General features: G+C 40.7%; 1 protein-coding gene across 5 annotated transcripts in view; it reads left to right on the top strand.

The window, feature by feature from the left end:
- The window catches only part of GLI3 (GLI family zinc finger 3), a 208255-nt gene that overhangs the window by 158289 nt on the left and 30579 nt on the right, over positions 1–19387 (top strand). For 3 of the 5 annotated variants that reach the window (XM_086844807.1, XM_086844815.1, XM_086844824.1), the window contains exons 8-10: positions 4866–5082; positions 6540–6653; positions 7926–8066. In XM_086844807.1, the coding sequence (XP_086700933.1) occupies positions 4866–5082; positions 6540–6653; positions 7926–8066 (472 nt within the window). Of the gene's footprint in view, positions 1–4865; positions 5083–6536; positions 6654–7925; positions 8067–19387 lie in introns of all 5 variants that reach the window. The other 2 variants (XM_086844790.1, XM_086844797.1) reach the window with 1 other exon arrangement.

Raw genomic sequence — 19387 nt, 5'->3', positions numbered from 1 at the left:
AAAACCCCGAAAAACATCAGAAATATCCCACTGGGTAAAACTAAAGGTGTTACTCTAGTTAGTATGTCTCTGATGGTGCAAACAGGGGATTCTAGTTAAAGAAGCACATGAACCCCCCCTGCTTGATCACTTTTGTTCTCTTAGTGCTCTCCCAGCGTTTAGGTTAGCAACTCCAAAGTACACACTCTTGCTTGTTCTCTTCAGTATTTCTTTATGGACATGTTGTCTTAGGATTTGTCTAGTCACATATGAACCTGTTGGCTATGTCTGCAGCTATTCCAAAAGTCCACAAATGCTTTTTTTAAACTCTCTTTCAAGTTGTTCCCCTATGTCTTTCATTAAATGCTCCCTCATTACTATGCTTAGGAAGCTCTTGTCCTAAAACCTTTCAAAGCAGAACCAGAAAGGGGAAAGCACTCATACTTGTGCAAGTCTTCCATGCATCTTTGTATTTTATAACACAAAGAGGGTACCTTCAGAGACTTTGGGAAGAAAACTACTGTGATATAGTGAGACAATCCTTGTAGTATTCACAAAATTGAAATCTCCTCATCATTTTTTGCATTCTTAGGCACACCTATGCAATGCATAGGAAAAAAGGATTTTTTCCTGACTTTAATTCACAGATGTTTTGTGGTAAATTCCGCAGCTGTGACCAGAAACTGAACGACCTTGTTAGCAGGACAGCCACAAAGTAGCCACAAAGTTTGGTTTTGATTATAACGTCTGTTTTTCTTCTTCTTGAAGTCTGTTCTTTAAAATTTGATGTGCTCATGTAATTGCAATGTAGTTCACTGCCCTGAATTACCTCCAGTGAAGGGAGTTTGAGACTTTGCAGATGAGGAGAAGAGAGACAGACAGACTGACAGACAGACACAGAAGCCCACTATATGATAAAATAAATGATATCACTGATGGGCTTTTCTGTCAGTGTATATGAGTTATTGAATGCTTAAGCAGAAATATTACATGTTTCTTCTAACCCTTATTCCTCATAAAACTCAACAACTAAAAAGATAACTGGCATGTAATTTTTAGTGGCCATACATGCTTTCATCTTCTTTTCCTTTTCTAGTTTGTTTAAAGTCTGAAACAGAAGTACAAATTAAATTCCCTCCAGTGGTGTAAATTTTCATATCTCAGTAGGTAGGTGGAAGGAAAAGATTCATAGTTCATTTACATTTCTGTGAATCCAAGATTTTTTGGAAGTGGCTGGTGTTTGGAAAATATGAACAATTTGGGCAGGAATCTCATGTACTTCTGGCATCTGAATTTCGGAAGTCTTGAGCTCTCCTTGTCTGAAATGCAGCCTCTTAAAACTATCTTAAAAGAAACATGACTCAAAATGAGGCCTCTGGAATTACTCCTTGTTAGTTGTTGGTTTGCTACTTTCAGGTTTTTAAGCATGAAATTTTAGGTGGTTCCTGAGTGACACTGCATTTATAAGCAGACATGGTTGGAACAACTGGAGAAGGGCAGCTGGTGCCACTGTCCACCGTCCCTGCTGGTGCTGGCCACCTGGCTAGGAGGAAGCAGTGTGAGCTTGGCAGGGCCAGCAGGAGAACATATGGCTGCTGGTCAAGGCAGAGGGATCACATGGGGCTCTGGGCTACAGAGATTCCCCATCCATCCTGTATTCAGGAGTTGCTGAACAAAGTGCTGTGAAAAACTTTGAGAAGGAGGGCAGGAATCCAGGCCTTCTCTTCCCAATAGAGCACACCATGCCAGCACAATGTTGAGAGCTTTGATTTATTTTTCTGCTTTTTGGCCCTCAACATTAACTTCATTGTATGGTTTCTGAAAGGCAGAGAAAGACCTACCACCTTCTGTTCTCTTCAGAACCTTCTGATCTGTTCAAATCAGAAAAATCCTCCAGGCTGCCCAGTGACAGCATCTTGCATGTGAATGACATTAAACCCAGCCAGGTCAACTTGCCTTATGAGGAGCTCTCCAGAAATAGCTGGAGAGAATTGTTATTTGAAGGCAGCTATCTGAGCTATTTAAGAAGTCACTCTGATGGCTGAACCATTGTCTCCATTTCTGAGTTACTCCCCTTAGCTGTGCTGGCTATTCCTCTGCTCCCTCACAATCACCTTTTCATTTCATTCTGAGATGTTTGAAGTTTGGAGGTAGAGGAAATGAAGTGCAGGTTTTCAGGCTCCATAGGAAAATCCTAGTCCCTTAGACTCAGCCCTTGCTGATGAGGGTAAAAGAAAGATACTAAAGAGAAAAGGATTCCTCCTTCCCCTAGCACATCTGTCCAGCTTTGTCTTAATGCATCTGCTGCTGGTGTCACTGTTTTCCAGTAAGAACTTCTAGCTAAGACAATGTCTGTCTCCTATACTGTACTTTAAAATTTTGTCAGTGCCTGGCTTAGCATCCTCTTTGTGGATACTGCTTGTACAGTGTTAAGACAGATGTAGATAACAAGGACATCTCTAGCAGGTAAAATCTATCCTTTTAGTGGAGGCCATTTTAATTTATGTCGGTGGGGGAATAGCAAGTATCCTTACTAAATGTCTAAGCACTGCACTGCTTGAGTCATACCATAGTCTTTTTAGCATGTAGAGTCTGAAAGACATGACAGAAGTTTTGAACCTGGACTTGAAAAGATAAGTATTGTTGTGCATGGTCAAATGGGAAAAAAAGTCAAAAAAATCCCCAAAACTCAACCATTTCCAATGCTTCTATGTGCTTGGAACTGCCAATGAAATCAGTCCTTTTTTTTTTTTTTTTTTCTTTTAAACTGACTCATCTGAAGGGTGAAAGTCTCCTAGGCTTTAACCACTCACAGAGAAAGAAATAAAATACCTCATCCAAACTGTTTGTGTCTCATGTTTGTTGATCTTGGTGAATTTGACTGCATCTTCAGGATGGTGCCGTCTAGTGTTTGAGTGTCTGAGGTGAACTCATAGTGTATGTGTGGAAGCAAAAAAGACCAGGTAATAGTAAGGAGGCTTTATTTTTTTTTCAGCCTCATGTATGGCAGTGTAATTGTGTTTTTTTTAATGAACAGACCAGAGTAGTTACACTTAGTAATGTTTGTTCACTAAAAAGGAAAAGGGGTGTTAAATCATTATGTTCTTTGATGAATGGCTTGTACACTGAAGAATAAATTGAACAAACTGGCATAGAGCTCAGTGAACATGAAATCAGCTATTAGAAGAAAGCTTGTGAACAAATTCTGAGCCTGATATGCATCTTTTGATTAATGTCCTATTAATCATCCATAGTGGCTACCTTAGCTAAGTCGTGCTGTAATCATTCATGGTTGCTTACAGGAGCACTAGCAGGGACTATAGAGCTTCAATAACTGAATATTATTACTGATTTCGCCCTAACTCTTGCTGTGAACAATTACTGTTTTCACTACGTTTCTGCCTCCCTTTATTAGAAAGAATACAATGCAGAATGAAAAGGGAGTTCCTCAAAGACCAGTAAAATTCTCCCAGGGTATTCTTAATGATATTCTGTCCTAAATGGGCAAACTATTGTAATGCAGAGTTCTCACCAGGAATAATAGTAATGTAATCACATTGAAGCTATCTTTTTATGGACTGTACTCAAACAGACAAAATGTATAGTCATATTAATGAACAGAATTTCTGTGGAATTATTACTTAAAATGGTTGAAATTATTTTGGCTTTTTGTATTACAGTATTTTCAGTTAATGTACTTAACAGCAACAGCAATTAAGACTCCAGACTGTTAATTTGGATAAATTTGACATTAGAAGAAGCCTTGATTCTTGGAAGGTATAATGCCCACACCTCTCTCTTTTGAGACCAAATGTTTTATATTCCTGTGGCTTTTTTGAACTCTGATAGTTCAGTGTGTTTTTTTTTTTTAATCAATGAAATTATTTTTCTTTTTTTTTTCCCCTTTATGGCTTGAAGTTATTGGCAAATATTTACAGGAGGATCTCTTACTCCTGTGTGTGAAGACTTAGTTCCACACCATTTATTTCTCAAGTGTGACACAAAGAATGCTTTTGCACTACCCATGGAATAGGTCCTTAGATGGCAGCGTAATTTCCTCCTAAGTCACTGTGGTCTGGGAAATACGGTGAAGTAATGAAGTGATGACAGGTATTAACATGCATAATGGGCTTTAATAGACATTTAATGTTGTTTTACTGGAAGAAGGAGAAGTGCTTTCCCATTGGAATATTTCTACATTGGAAGTCATTGATCACCAATTTCAAAGGGGAAAGGTTAATCCATCAGTTTCTGTAACCAAACGGCACTGATGGAAATTCTTTAGGTGACATTCTGGATGAACTGAGCTTTCCATCTTTGCAAACAAATGAGTGATATGACAAGCATGGTGTTCAGAACACATTTAACCAATTGATTTTCTCTCCTCTTGTAATAAGATCTAGAGACATATGAAAGAGAGTAGCATGAGCCAAGATTAAAGGAACTGCTTCATACACGCGAACATAGGGGAACTGCATTATCAATAAAAGTACTATAAAGCATGTAGGCACCCATTCTTTTTCTTTATATAAAGTTTGTTATTGCAATAAATAGCTGTTATTGAACTGCCTGCCTTTTATTTCAGTTTTTCTGAATTTTATTTCGGTCAGCTTTCTGTGGTTTCCTGGTAGAGGCTAGGAAAAAATGTTATGTTTTGTTATTGGTATCATTTTTGTACTCACTAATAAATCCAGGGCAGGCCTGGATTTAAAATCAGGATTTATCATCCTTTGGGGCATGAAGGGGATATGAGGGGGAGGGGGAAATCTGGCTTCAAGTAGTTTAAAGATATCAAATATGTTTTAAAGTTTTCATCTGTATGGTTCCTTACCATAATGATCCTCATCTTTTTCCTCCCTCTTCCCTCCTTTTTCTCCCAAATCCAGCCCTGCTCTGAGTTTCACATACCCTCCTACACCAGTATCCCTCCAGCAAATGCATCAGCAAATTATAAGTCGTCAGCAAACCCTAGGTTCAGCCTTTGGACACAGCCCTCCACTCATCCATCCTGCTCCAACTTTTCCTACCCAGAGACCCATCCCTGGCATCCCCAGTGTCCTGAACCCTGTCCAGGTCAGCTCTGGACCTTCTGAGTCCACACAGGTGAGAGACAACAAAAGAAAGTTTTACACCCCATTAATTTAAAAATTAAATAAATGGCATTGTCTGGATGGCAATTAATCACCTCTGTCAACTGAGACCTGTCGATAGCAGTCTTCTTGTAGCTCCAGTGTTCGCAGTCGCTGCATTATGAATCACAGGAGTGTTGGTGCAGCTCCAGATTAGGAGTGTGCTTTTTAGTCCTCATAAACATTCCAGTGTACTGCAGCAGCTTCTTGTTCCATACTGCCCCTCCTCGATCTTATACAGGAACCTAGTAGAGGTGGGGAGTAAGAAAAGAGGTAAAACACATCAAAACACCAATGTTTTAAAGATTAGCAGCTTCAGCTCCAAATCAGACTGACCCTAGGATATACAGGGTCATATTCTGCCCTCCTTGTACAGCTGTGAGTAACCTGAAGCAAGTAATTCAGTGAACAAGAGAGTAACTCAGAGACAGTGAAGAGGATTGAAGGTTTTTTTTCTCTGATTTGTGAAAAAATTTGACTTAGTGAGTTTGAATGAATCATTTCCATAAGGTGTATTCTCGAAAGCTGGGAATGAGCAGCAGTGAATCAGGCCCCTAATATGGAGTTTAACACGGTTTGTGATTTGCCTGTTATTAACTAGTGCTGTTTGTTTCTAGATGACCTGGGATATGTTATTTATCAGTCTGGAAGCTGTTTATCTCCTGGCTAGCTTTTACAAATGTAGAGGAAGAACATACTGCTGTAGAAAATGTATTGATTTTTTTGTGGGGTCCCTGCAAGTTCAGATATCACTAAAAGATCTCTCGATTCCTACAAGATCCATTTGCAGGTGTAGATAATGGTGTTCAGTCGAGCACAACAAGAGAAAAACAAGATTCTGGCCTGTTTATGTCAGCTATTTTGCTATTAACTTGTGAGAATCCAGGACTTCATCTAGGATTTTTTTGGTTCAGTCTCACACTCGCATTCAGCTCTTATTCCAGTCCACCCATTATATTGGGAAAAATAGTGAAGAAGCTGAAATCTTGTGTGCAGATATTAAATGCAAAACCTTTTCTTCAAGTGTGAAAAAATAAATGTTTCTCTTGTGTTTGTTTGAGCATATAGTGATTTTCCTTTTCAAAATTGCCTTTCCAAAGTTGTAATTATGTGCAAAATCAAGTTCTTATTACCTCTTGGCTGCTCTGAAAAACACCCAGCATAAGTTTTTAGCAAGAAATTACATCAAATGCTTCCCTTCCCACTCCCTCCCTGCTCTGCTACAAGGCTGAGCAATGCAGCTCTTCCATGAGTTAATGCTATGTAATCGAAGAACAATTTAATTGCATATCCAATACAATTAACAGTGCAGCTTCTCCATACAAAGTCACTGAGCAGATGCTGTGTATTTTTGTTTGGAGCCACATATTTATTGCAGTCTAATTTTGTCTTCTTCTGGGGGGAAAAAAAACCCCCACCTGCCTGCAGCAGAATAAACCCACCAGTGAATCTGCAGTGAGCAGCACAGGAGATCCCATGCACAACAAGCGCTCCAAGATAAAGCCTGATGAGGACCTCCCAAGCCCAGGAGCAGGAAGCATGCAGGTATGGCAGCCAGGTTCCAGTCATGAGCCTTTCTTCTTGCTGCTGGAGGGAAAATTAACTTTTCCTGTGACACACATGTTTTCAGGCTCCTTGCACTTTGTGTGCTGCGCACATGGGCAGCCTCTGCTCGCAGTAGTCGGGGCTAAAGGAGCAGCTCCTGGGGAGCAGGGTCTGTGGCAGGATGGGGGCAGAGGGGAAGGAGGCTGATGCAGAGACACCCCTGACCAGTCAGAGCACGCTCAACGCTCTGTTTGCCACGGAAAAATGAACAAGAGACATTCAGGTCTTTATTAAGAGCGTGTTTTCTGTTCAGCAGAAATACTTAAGGCCACCTTGACTTTTACTGGGTCTTAGCGCTGTACTGCATTGAGGCTCCAGTGTCGGGCTCCAGTCTTGTTTGCTGTGCTTTCTATACCAGTTAATGCCACTGGTTTTAGTAGAGTGACTCTTGATTTACAGTGACTCGGGGGAGATGAGAGTCAGAGCCTCAGTCTTGCAAGTGAATCCATGAAAGCAAAGCAGAGGCCTAAATCCTTCAGCAGGTTTGAAATGGAAAAATAGCAGGAGTGCATAATCTGAACCAAATGTTTACACCAACATCTGACTCTTACCCTCAGCAAATAACAAGGAGAATGAGGCACCCTGATGAACTGGAGGTGGGAAATCCTAACCCCAAAAATGAAATACTTTCTTCCTCTGCTCACCCATTTTATGCACATGTTAAGGGCAAGAACAGACTAACAAGTAACTCCAAAATTACCAGTCTGCTTTTGGAAAGGTTTTAACATGCAAACCTGTTACTGTTTTAACAATGGAAACACACTGGATTACTGGTGATCCAATTTCTGTCCAACCCTAGTACTAAAATCAAATTCCAATTAATTCAACTATACTGAATAGTGCCTTTCACATTAGCGGTGCCACTGAATCATGAAAGCCAGGTGCACAAATAACAAGTTGCTTAAATAAAGTGTGAGGGAAACCAGGCCATTATAATTTATTTTAAATTGAAATGTAAGGGGAATGATGAATTTATTTTATGTGCATAGTTTGCAAATGGCTTCTGGCTTATCAGGCCTGTTTTGGGCTTCTGTATTTTGTAGAATGGAGTAGCATAGTGAAGTGAGAGTAAAATAATCCTCCCTCTCCCCCACCTCCTTCACACACACACTCCCATCATCTTTCTTTTAATGCTGAAGTAATTCACTTTTCTTCCTTCTCAGTTTCAGAATTTCCTCTCTCTTCTCACCCCTGTTTTTTTCCTCTCTCCAGGAACAGCCAGAAGGAATGACCTTGGTAAAGGAGGAAGGGGACAAAGATGAAAGCAAACAGGAGCCTGAAGTGGTCTATGAGACAAACTGCCACTGGGAAGGCTGTTCCCGGGAGTTTGACACGCAGGAACAGCTAGTGCATGTAAGTTAATGGTATTCAGGAACTAGGTTTTAAAACTACGCGACCTTTTTCATGGGGGTCAGGTTCTGTGACCCTATGCTGAGTCAAGTTTCTTAGCTAACAGAGCTGCAAACTGGAGAGGGGTTTATGAGTTTCTGAGAATAAAGAAAACTCGAAGCCACAGTGCTTGACCTGTTCAGTCAGCTAAAGCTTAGTGTAAAATTCAATAAAGTCTTCCACAGAGATTGTAATGGCTCTGATCCTGTAAGCCAGCAAACGCTATTTTGAGTTAGAGACTTTGATAGTTATTGAGTAATAGTAAGCTGGACATGAATGATTATTAACCTTTAGCCAAGTTTGATTTTTTTCTCCCCAAAGGGGCTGTAACAGTAGAAATGGGTGAGGGGAAATTTTTCCCTTCCCTAAGAGAGGTTTTGCTATCAATTTACTGTTGTGTGTAAACTGAAAGGGATTATTTGGCTAAATAAATGGGGGCCGAGTTACTTCAGTCATTTTAGGAAAAGCAAACTATAATCTTTTCTGTACTACACCAAATATTAATTCTATTTCCTTTGTTTTTATTCCTTTTTTCCACCTCTCCCAAATAAACAGTTTGTACTCTTTGACAGTATTGTAAGACAGAAAGTGAGTGATCAAAATCCAGAACACAACCTGACAAGTACAATCCCCTGCAATTCTAACCTCCTTAATTAGCAGAACCTCTCTTACTTACTGACATCATAGAACATATTAAATATTCTGAAAAATAATTGAATTCTTAGTACAGAATAGAGAGGAACATCTTCAGCAAATGAGCAATGTGACAGAATTGTATTTAGTTTAGAAAACTGTTTCATACTTGACTGGAGATCATGCAAAATCTATTGCAGAATGTGGCTAGTACTTGTGAAATAGCTAGTTGAAAAATCCCCTTTTTCACACAAAATAAATAAAAACAAACCCACCATATATTTCCAAACACTATGCCAAATGGTCAACTTATCCTGCAAAGTTGACTTTAGTAAAGCAATGTCAGCTTTCACTTGCTGGAGTGTGAGAACCTCTTGGTGTTGCAGTTATTCACCAAGATGTATTTTTAGGTTCTTATTAAGTAGTAGCAGCAGCAGTAACAACAGTAATGATAAATTAAAGACTGTCAACAATTAGAATAATAGCCAAAATGTGACATTTTTCCAAGAATTCTTTGAGACATTTTGCACACATTTGCCCTAGCATTTGAATAGGGCAAATTGAAATATGAGGAGAAACTGTTTTGGCGTCACAGTACCTTTGAGGGAAGAAATGCCATATGAATGGCTTCTGCAAGTGGTTTGACACATGTAAATTAAAAGATCAAATGTTGGTCTTTGAATTGGTTCTGTTTAAACAGACCAAACAGACATCATATGGGGCTCTGCATAGGAAGAGTCTTTATATCTGCTGTTTATGATGCCTGGAAAACCTTTCAGTATTCAGAAGAGATCCCAGTGATGATGATGATGATGATGACGATGATGATGATGATGATGATAAATAATATGCACAAAAATATATGAAATAAAAGAGAAATTCAGAATAAAGGTACCCTTGGCAATAAAAAAAAGAAAAAGGATTTTTGATGTTCCAGGTGTAAAACTTAATGGAAGTCCAGCATGTTAGCTAATAGCTTGTGTTTTGTATTTGAAGGTGAACTAATTTGACAGGGTGGTAGTTTAGCTCTTCCGGAGTTTAATTTTAAAGTTAATTTGTTGGTTTTGGTGTGATTTTTCTAGCAAATCTGCCTGCATTGTAATGGCCAACAGCAAGACTGAAAAAGTGTATTTCATATGCTTCTGAACAATGGCAACATTTCAAACAAGTTTCTCTAGACATAGAAAAGGAATATAAAAAGTTTTTCTGTGACAGGGAGTTCTTTTTGGCAGGGCTCAGGATTCAGGTATGTTAGGATGGTGTTTAGGATTACAAGGTACAAGACTCGACTCCATACCCTGAAGACAATAAATTCATCATGGCAACCATCACATTTAAGTAGCACAAATCATGCTGTAAGAGTCAGCGGGATTCAGTGATGGGGCAATGGTTTGTGATTTCTTTTGCTGCTCTGGCAGAGCCCTGCTGTGGGGACTCGAGCGAGTTATTTCTGCCCAGAATTGCAAAGGGCTTTAGACATCTATCTCTGTTTGAAAGCCTGGCCACTCACCTCACTCTGCCTTTTGCACATTTTGTCTGCCCTTGATTGCCACAGCCCTCTGATGTACATCTGCAGCAACTAGGGAAATGAGGTCTGGTCTCAGTAGGGCTTCACAGGAGGGCAGTCCTGGTTTTGCTTAGGTGTGTCACTCTGGTAGAAAGTGTTCCATCCCTGAGTATTAGGTCCTTGAAAATCTAAGTTGAGAAAGTTACAATACGTGGCTCATGTGTGCCTCCTATCCAAATACTGTAGGTAAATCCAAGTAGATACAAATTGCTGTAGCTGCGCTTAAACCGGTGTCAGCCCATTTCTGAGCGCTGTGTGTGTGGTATGTGCATGTGTGTGCCCGAACCAGCACAGGCATGCCGTGTGTCTCAGGGCCCATGAACACACTTGGCTCCACAGCCCTGACACTGTGGTAGCAGCTGCAGGCCTCGCCAAGCCCAGAACCTCACGATGCCAGGGGCTGCTCAGACATGGGAGGAGGAGTGCAGGTGACACAGGCACGAGGTCTTTCACCCTGCAGCTCCGGGGCCGCGTGCATTGGGCTGTTTGTGCTGTCAGGAGCTACCTGATCTAGCAGCAGAGTTCTGCCACCATGCCTCTCGTGGCTGCACAGTTTGCTGCTCTCTCAGTGATCCCCAACCCACTGGCAAACTCAACAGAGCCTGAGCTGCTCCAGCTGAGCTTGAAGAGCTTGAAGGTTTGGAAGTAAGATGCTGGACAGGATGTCAAAAGTATAGATAACCATCGGGTTTTGTTGATTCTGCTGTGGGGTGGTAATCACCAAGATAAGGGCAACTGGCATAGATAAAAGTAATAAAGGGTTAAATTGCCCTAGCAAGACTAATCCAAATAACATCTGCCATCTTTCTGTATGGTTATAACCATGTACAATAGCAAGAGATCAGACCCAGAATGTCCAGTGGCACAGGACAGACTGTTATCCAAGCCTTGCTTCCCAACGCACTGACATTTTAGAGGAGCTGCAGTGTTAAGGGAAGAGATGCAAGCTGTTTGTTTTGTTTCTTGAAGGGTTAGGTAGCTCTGTGTGAATTCTAGTCATGCCAGGTTGAACAGAGCTTAGAAAAGCTTTTCCACAATACACAGTGCACACAGTTCATGGTATAGATGTCATTATCCCTCTATGGAGTGTACACAAGGACATTTTCATGTGTTTTGAAAAAGGTAAATATGAGTTCATGTATATTCTGGTCCTTCTGTCATATAACTTTGTTATTTCTTGGAGAATTTTGAGACCTGATTTACTTTGAAATCAACTGCACTTGAATCAGCATTACAACGTGATTTGTGACAGCATGTATTAAATGGTAATGCAAACAAAATATGTGTCTAAATATGTGGTATAGCTTTACAGTAGAAATTGCAGTGTTGTGCACAGTAGTCAGTATTTGATGTCATTTTCTGCATTTCTGTAGCAAAGTCCTGCAGTTATTAGTGTAAAATGTGGGTGCCACTGAAAGTGTTCTTTGGTCCCAATGTTTTCTGACTTAATTTATGAACAGAACCTGAGCTGCTATGAATAAATAACTGGAAAGCTACCTAAAAGAAACATTATTGACCCACCCAGAAGGGTCTGACACTGAAATGATTTTGGCATGGGTGCTCTTATTTTCCAGTGATACGAGCCACTTAGAATTCAGCATGGTTAAATTTTCATGATGCATGCACCAAAAGGCAAGGTGTTAAACCATCAGACGCTCTGCCTTATTTATAACACCTATCCATCCTTCCTCTCCCCCCCCTCCTTCTCTTACAGTTAATAGAAAGATTCATGATTCTTCATGGTTGTCTATCTAGCGTCTGACAGTACCGACTGCGCTGCTAAAGCAAGTCACTATCTATAATTGATATCCTTCTATGGAATAGGGTACCGGCTGCAATTGAAGGGTTTTGCTGAAAGCTCTTAAATCCTGACAAGTTCTGCCCTTGTTCTGGTTGTTGCTGAGCTGCACTGCTGAGATCCCAGGGTTATGTGAAGTCGATGCAAAAGGGGTGCCTGTGTTGCACATTAGCAAGACACAAAGTTGGTGAGCCACGTTAGAGCTGCCACGGCATTCTCCCGCCAGGTAGTCTTATTTACAGTGCATTGCACTCCTGAAAAGCCTTGTTACATTAATGTTTGAAATGTCTGTTACAGGCTTCTTTCTTCCCCTTTTTTCTTCTCCTCAAAAAATTAAAAAAAGATCTTATTTATTTTAAAGCCTCAGTTTGCTGCTGGGGTCTTTATCATTCAGCTGTTTAATTAATTTCTCTGCCCAGCGAGATATTATAATTGGGCTTAGCTGAGCTCAAGTTTGTTTTAAATATGTGAGCGCCTAGAAGCTAATAAGATATTGTATATATTTATAAATCTGCTTTTTGTTGCAGTTTGTCCCTTTTTCTCCCCCAGAAATCAGTTAAGAATAAAGTATTGCAAAAGGGTTAGACGCTAAAGATAAAAGTTTATTTAAGAAAATTATCCTTCAAGGAAATGACTGAATTTATTGTTAAATATTAATACAATGGCAATCAGAAAAATGCAGTGCTGCCTATTTCTCATCCCCCTTGCTGCGTAGCCTTGATGATAATTATTTTTTATTCAAAAACATGCTTGAAGAACTGTGGAGCTATTTTTTTGTTAGTGTTTTCTCCTGAATTGTGCAGCAATAAAATTCTTTCATTGTTGTTACATTTGATTAGATGAGATCAAAAAGCCCTAAACTATCAGGAATGGATAGACATTCAGGATTCCATTTACTGAGGTCTTCCTGCCTGTTTGCAAAGCCCTGGTGACTGGAGCACTCCCCTGGCAGTCCCTGAGGATTGTACTGCTCCACATGGTTCCCTTCTTGCGGCAGAGGGCAGCTTCCTGTGTTTTTCAGGTGTTCCCAAGGCATCACAGTGCACTGAGGGTACCCAAAAGAACCATTACATGCAACTCTGAGACTGGAGTTTCTTAATGTTTTTGCTCTCTGTTCCTACAGAAAACAGTGGGTTCAACCCTGACCAACAGAATTGGCCAGCAATCCATGGACACCTACCAAAACCCCAAATTGTGCCCACATCCAATCTCTGCTTAGATTTACAGCATCTGTGAGGTACCTTAATCAATTCTGTGCAACACTTAGGAATATCAGGAGGTGGGGAACACACCGCTCTGAAGGATTAGCCCACTTTACAGTGAGTGATTTTGGATGCCCAGTAATAAAAACACTCAAAGTCAATAGATTAGAAAGTCCCACTTCCTCTGTTGCTGTGCTGACTTTGGCCTGTGGCTTCTTCCTCAGCTCCTCTCCTGTAGGACAGCTGTAGGTAAGGACTGGAGAGAGCTTCACTGCTCTTCTCTAAACAAAGATCCAACTGCAATAGGGGGGTAAGCCAGATTAAAGCAGTTCCCCTGCGTATCAGCTACTTTGAAGCAGACCTGTTAGTGACCCTGAGAGTTGCACATTGCCCACCACTTGAAAGAGGAGAAATTGCCCTGTGAGCAAAGGGCCCCAAAGCTGCCAAAGCCAAGCAAGTGCTGGGTGCAGCAGTGTGAGCAGGCATCTGCACCCAAATGGAGGCAATTGCACACAAACAGATTATCCTTCATGCATTAATGGTTTATTTTCTCTGGGTCGTGGAGGTGTGCTTGCTGGTTGTGGGGCAGGTGAAGTCCCATCTTGGTGAAGCAAGTCCCTTACAATCCCAAAGGGCTGTAATTACGCATCCCAGTTTGTGTGCTTCTCAAAATATGTTCAGGGATTTATTTAATATTTAATTCTTCTTTGCAGAGGCAGTTTTTGGTGCATTTTCATTATAGTTTTATTTGGCTCTAGCACAGTAACATAGAGAAGCCTCAGCCCATTCACAAACTCATTGTGCATGGCAGTGACAGCTATTGCTCTGAAAGGCTCAGGAATGTCTCCTTTAAATTGAAAAGAGTAAGGACTAGATAAGAACATGAAATCCATTATAGTAATCATTTTTTCCTGACAAAAGGAGAATGTTCGACGTACAACAGCAAAGGGGGTTTTGTTGGTGGTTTTATTCTGTTTCATCTTGTTTTATTTTTTACTCACTGAGGTCTGGACCCTAACTCATACTTGGAGAAGGAGTGCTGTGGAAAAAAGAAATCAGTCCTTCAAGTGAGAAAAGCCCAAGGCTTGGGCTGAAAGCTGGGACAACTTGGAGAAGGCAGGGAGTTGTTTCATTGGCAAGCAAGTGCCATAGGATGGCTTTTTTTCAGTTTGTCCATCCCCTCGATGTATTTGATCTATGTAGCTGTGAGGGTACAAAGGAAAGGAAGAAGAGATTATAGCAAATAATCATAAGAGACATCTGTACAGAAGTTTTTAGATTTTGAAATCTCTTCCTCATTACCTGTTTAAAGGCTGATTTCTAATTAAGACACCACCTTACTGTGACGGATTATAAGCTGCTGAGCCCATCCTTTTGAACTGTGCCGGAATTGTTGAATTGTTTGTAGGCCAGCAATTTATTAGATGGCATAGCAAAGCTGCTAAGCAGATCTGTGCCCTTGAGAGCATGTTCATTCTCGCTTGGTTTCTGTCTGGGTACCTAACACAGGCTTGTTTAAATTAAGCAAGTGTTTAACCCCCCATCAGAGGTGTCCATGTAAGTGCTGTTGGGTTTTAAGGTTAAGTAACCACAGACAGACCTCACTGCTGTTCTGGAGCCTCAGTAGCCCCCAGGCTCTGGCATGGCCCCAGCTTGTGCTTCTCAGCACATCCTTGTTCTGCGTCAGTCACCGCGATGCCCTTTGCCTCCCAGCAGTGTTAAAAGTCATCGGTGCTGCCTTGTGAAGAGATCTTATCCACTGTGGGCTTGACCCAAAGGCCAGCTGTGCTTTGGCTCAGGTCCTCTTGAGCACTCCACTACACAAGTGCATCAGCAGTCTCCCTGCCTAGAGTCTGGCTTTTGATGAATCACAGAAAAGAAGAGGGGAAAAAAAATAACATGGGGATTTCTTTTTTGATAGAGAAAGGTTTACAACAAAATAAATCCACGCTAATCTGTGAAGTATTAAGAGGGGATTTAGAGAGAGAAATGTAATCATTTTTTAAATTTTAATTCCTCTGTAATTAGCATTTCTTTCACAGCATTACGAAAACTTGTTGTTAGTCTGCTGCTGCTGCGGCTTCTGTTCATATGAATTGCCAAAGTCATTGTCTTTGAATTGGTATCCTTGAAAGAGGTTGCTAAACTATGACACGTCCTTTAAATAACACATCTTTTTCACTATTGTAGGTAGGAATGAAGAGTGATCCTCCTGTGCCCTAGGAAGTTCCTCTACCCACTCTACCCATAGTGAGTGGGCACTGGGATGGAAAGGGTTGTGCAAGGCTTGACTTTGGTCTGTGCTTTAAATCACACAGCACTATTTAGGTGGTTTGTGCATATATATATACTTACTTGAAGTGTTTGCCTGAGAGTTCAGCTGGTGAACTTTTCCAAGTTACTGATATTTTATAGGTGACTTCCAGTTTTGGGGAGAAATGTAGGATAAGAAGCTGCCAGCCAAGTCTCAGGGGAGCCCATGCTGACTGAGTGACAAACGCATAGACAAGAGAAAAGCAGCAAACTATTCTGACTCTTCATCTCCTGACCCTTATTGGCATGTCATGGAGAAGAGAGAAAAGGGAAGTCCCTCTCTGCTGTAATTTTGCTGCCTCATAGCTGCAGGTGGGCTGGGTTTGTGCATGGACTTCAGGTACCTTTCAGTCCTGACCAAAGGGCCAGGACAAAGCAGATTCATCTGGACAGAGCTGTTCTTTCTGTTCAGCTTTTTCATGCCTTGCTTCTGTTAAGTGATTCAATTTTTTTGTTACATAGCCTGTGTTATTAGGTGAGAGATCTACCTTGTGTTTGGTGTGGAATGTCTCTGCACTGCTTTTGTCACCTGTATTCTACCAGAAAAATCTACCCATACTAAACCAGTCCTGGGAAAAATAGATACCTGTGAGTGTTGGCTCAGCTGCATGTGGAAGTGCTTTTTCTGAGACAGAAGTGGCAGATCAGCATGTACAAATGGAGGCAGAGATAGGCAACTCAAATACAGACACAAGTGAAGTTCATGAATTTGGTTTAGAAAGGGTTGGACTGCATGGATTCATTTTTGCAGTCTCTATTGTTTGTGTAACCTCTTAATAGAAAGAAAAAGAAAAATGAAAAGCAGATGAGCCTTTTATCATGGGGAAACAAATCTAGTTCTTTCCCGTGCTTAAACTTAAGTGTGAGCGTGACTTTTCTTCAAGATGTTGATTACCTAATCTATAAAATGAATGGGTGGTGGTTTTGTCAGGAGTGGGTCCTCTGGTGGCTTGCACTGTAGGTATGAGGTCTGCATATACCATTCTTATGTGTATCGCAGGGCTGAGATGCTGCAGTTCTCCGTGAGATAAAGTAGTCAAGCTGAAAATGAAACAAAGCTCCAACTGTATCCCTCCTTGTGTTTAGCAGAGATAAACTACAGTGGAGTCTCAGTGCTGCTCCGTTTGGCTTCTGGCAGCAGCTTTAATTGGTAAAATGCAGATTTTTTTTTTGATCAAGAGAGGATTATTCTTGTTATCAGTCTGGAGCATCTTATTTCAAGATGAAAAGGCTTCGCTGAATTACAGATGCCAACATTTTTACAAAGCACTTTGGCGATTGACATCTCAAAGAGAAAGTATGATTTATTAGCCTATAATGGCTAACACTCAGCACTGGGCTAGGTCCCACTGATTTGTGAAATTGCTTAATATGAATTGCCTTTTTGTGCAATTCAAGCCCCAGGTTTTTCAAATAAACTTAGAATATAAAGTGTATGAAACATTACCTATCTGAAAAGGGAGAAGGGTAATGGGACTGTGTAGGTAAAAAGAAAAGAAAAGCAAAAGGAAGAAAGGGATAAAGAGAGAGAGAGAGAGAGAAAGAAAAAGAGAAAAAAAAAAAGAGAAAAAAAACCCCAAAAACCTACTTCTAAATCCATCTTGGTGGTGCTTTTTTACAGTAGTTTGGTTGAAATGTTGGCAGGGTAAAGATTAATAACAAGCCTAGTCGCTATCAGTACTTGCTTGTCGATTCTCTGTAACAGGGCTGTCTGTTCAGCATGGAAATTATTGATTAAATAAAAATTGCTATTAGATTGTGATGTGATCCATAATCACAAACAATGGTGGACATTCTTCTTTCAGATCCCAAGCCATGCATCAAGTTTTTTCTTGCAGCAATTTATATTGTGCTGACACTCGCACCCATTAGGCTTTTATCCTCTCCTACATGTGCCAAGAAAGCACGAAAAGAAAGAACAGCAGCAGCACAGCAGCAGGTAGGCACTCACTAAATTTTCAGAGAGAAGCACAGTACAGATAAGTTCATCCTTTGCTTCTGGTTAGTACCTTACCTCAGAAGTGATTCCTGCCAGGTAAGGGCAACACCTTGAATGTATCCAGGGAGGTCCAGAGAGGGGAAGGTTGTGGTGTGTTATTTTAGGATTCGGTAGCATGAAGGACAAGTGTCCTTCCCATATTTATTTGGCTCTGATGCTTCCTAATTTGAGGAATTCAGGATTGGAGCACATTACTTACCAACTGCGTTAGTTTAGGCTGAATTAATTAAAAAGGTAATATCTCACTATTCACAGCACATGTGAGCATGGTACCAACTTTCTTTCTCCTGTGAAATCCTTTGTCTGAAACAAAAAGAAACTTAGTGAAAAAAAAATTTTTGAGAGTTTGGCTACCTATAGAAGCCTCTCTGTTCCTTTTTTTCTGAATATCTTAAACAACATATCAGAACTGATCAAGCCCATCTGGCCTGGCTGCTAGGGAGAAGCATTGCTGTAGCTCTGGTCTGTTGATTGTAGTGTTTTTCCAGCATCAGGCAGGATTGCCACAGGAGTTCTGTACCTCTGTACAAGAGCTGAGAGTAGAGAATCTTAATACACTGTGGATATGCAGTGATTTTGTTGTTAGAGTAAGTTTTCTTAAGGTGAAGGGCTGTATCCTTTAAACTGTTATCAGTGCTAATTATCGACCAATGTATTGTTCAATTCCTCTATCTCACTGCCATTGGGGTAGTATTTACTTTTCTTTATTGTGCCTATATTATTTGTAGTATTGCCTCAGATAACCAAGAAAACCCTGCCTGCAGTGTTTGACCATTTGCCACATTATACTTGGCTTTAAAGAGTGTTTAACAGTGAGCTTAGCTTACTCCATTATGCAGGGCAAGTACAAAGTTCTCAGGCTTGGCCACTGTCATTTAAATAAAGAGACCACTTCATTTTGCAAAGTCAGAGCATGTGCCTTGCACGCCTCCCTCCAGTGCAGCCACTCTCTCTGCATGGATCAGAGCCAAGGGTTTACCAGCCAGGAAATTAATTGCCAAGGGGATCCCGACACGGTTAGTAAAAAAAGCCTGAACAAAGAAGTGTGTTTTATATGACATTCTGAAGGTGCCAGCCTCCAGTTCTGAATAGCTTTTGCGTGAGGAAGAGTTACAGAGATACAGGACTGCCCTCTGCTTTGCTGCTGCAGATTTCTGTGTTTGACTGCCAGAACAAGTCTGTCTCTTTCAGCCAGTGCCACAGTATATAGGAAAAGATAAGAATCTTTGAGATAAACCAGACTATTTAGGACTGATTTTTAGTTACCAAATACCCTTGTAAGTTCACTGGAAGTCAATGAAAGTTAGTGTGTGGAATGCAGGGGCAGAAAAGAGTTGGTCCTGTGTAAGTATTTTAGGTGATACTCCAATGTTCTAAGAATTCCTGCACAGTTTTCATCGCAACAGCTCAAACATACATCTTTAGATTCAGTGCAGGACTGTTATGGCACTTATAAGAGGATAGAAAAATGTTATCCCACGGCAAAAAAAGATGAAAGAAGGTAACTCTGCTGCTGCTGCTGCCTGAAACATGAAGTGTTCTTCTAAAATGGCACAGAGACCTTTGCTAGCTCTGAATTTGCTAGAATGTGACAGGGATGATTAAGCCTATCATGGATTCAAAAGGAAAATTCTAAGTGGATGTTAGGTAAAAGAAATCCGAGGGAGGTCTTAGAGAAGCAATAAACTGCTGCATGTGCTTGCTAGACATGTTTCTTGGAGGTGTTAGGAGGAAGAGCCCAAATTACTTCACCCATTCCAGTTGTGATGTCGT

This window comes from Cyanistes caeruleus, chromosome 1 (assembly GCF_971803275.1).
Source record: "Cyanistes caeruleus chromosome 1, bCyaCae1.hap1.1, whole genome shotgun sequence".
NCBI classification, from domain to species: Eukaryota; Metazoa; Chordata; class Aves; order Passeriformes; family Paridae; genus Cyanistes; species Cyanistes caeruleus.
This window is presented reverse-complemented; position numbering and strand designations above follow the sequence as displayed.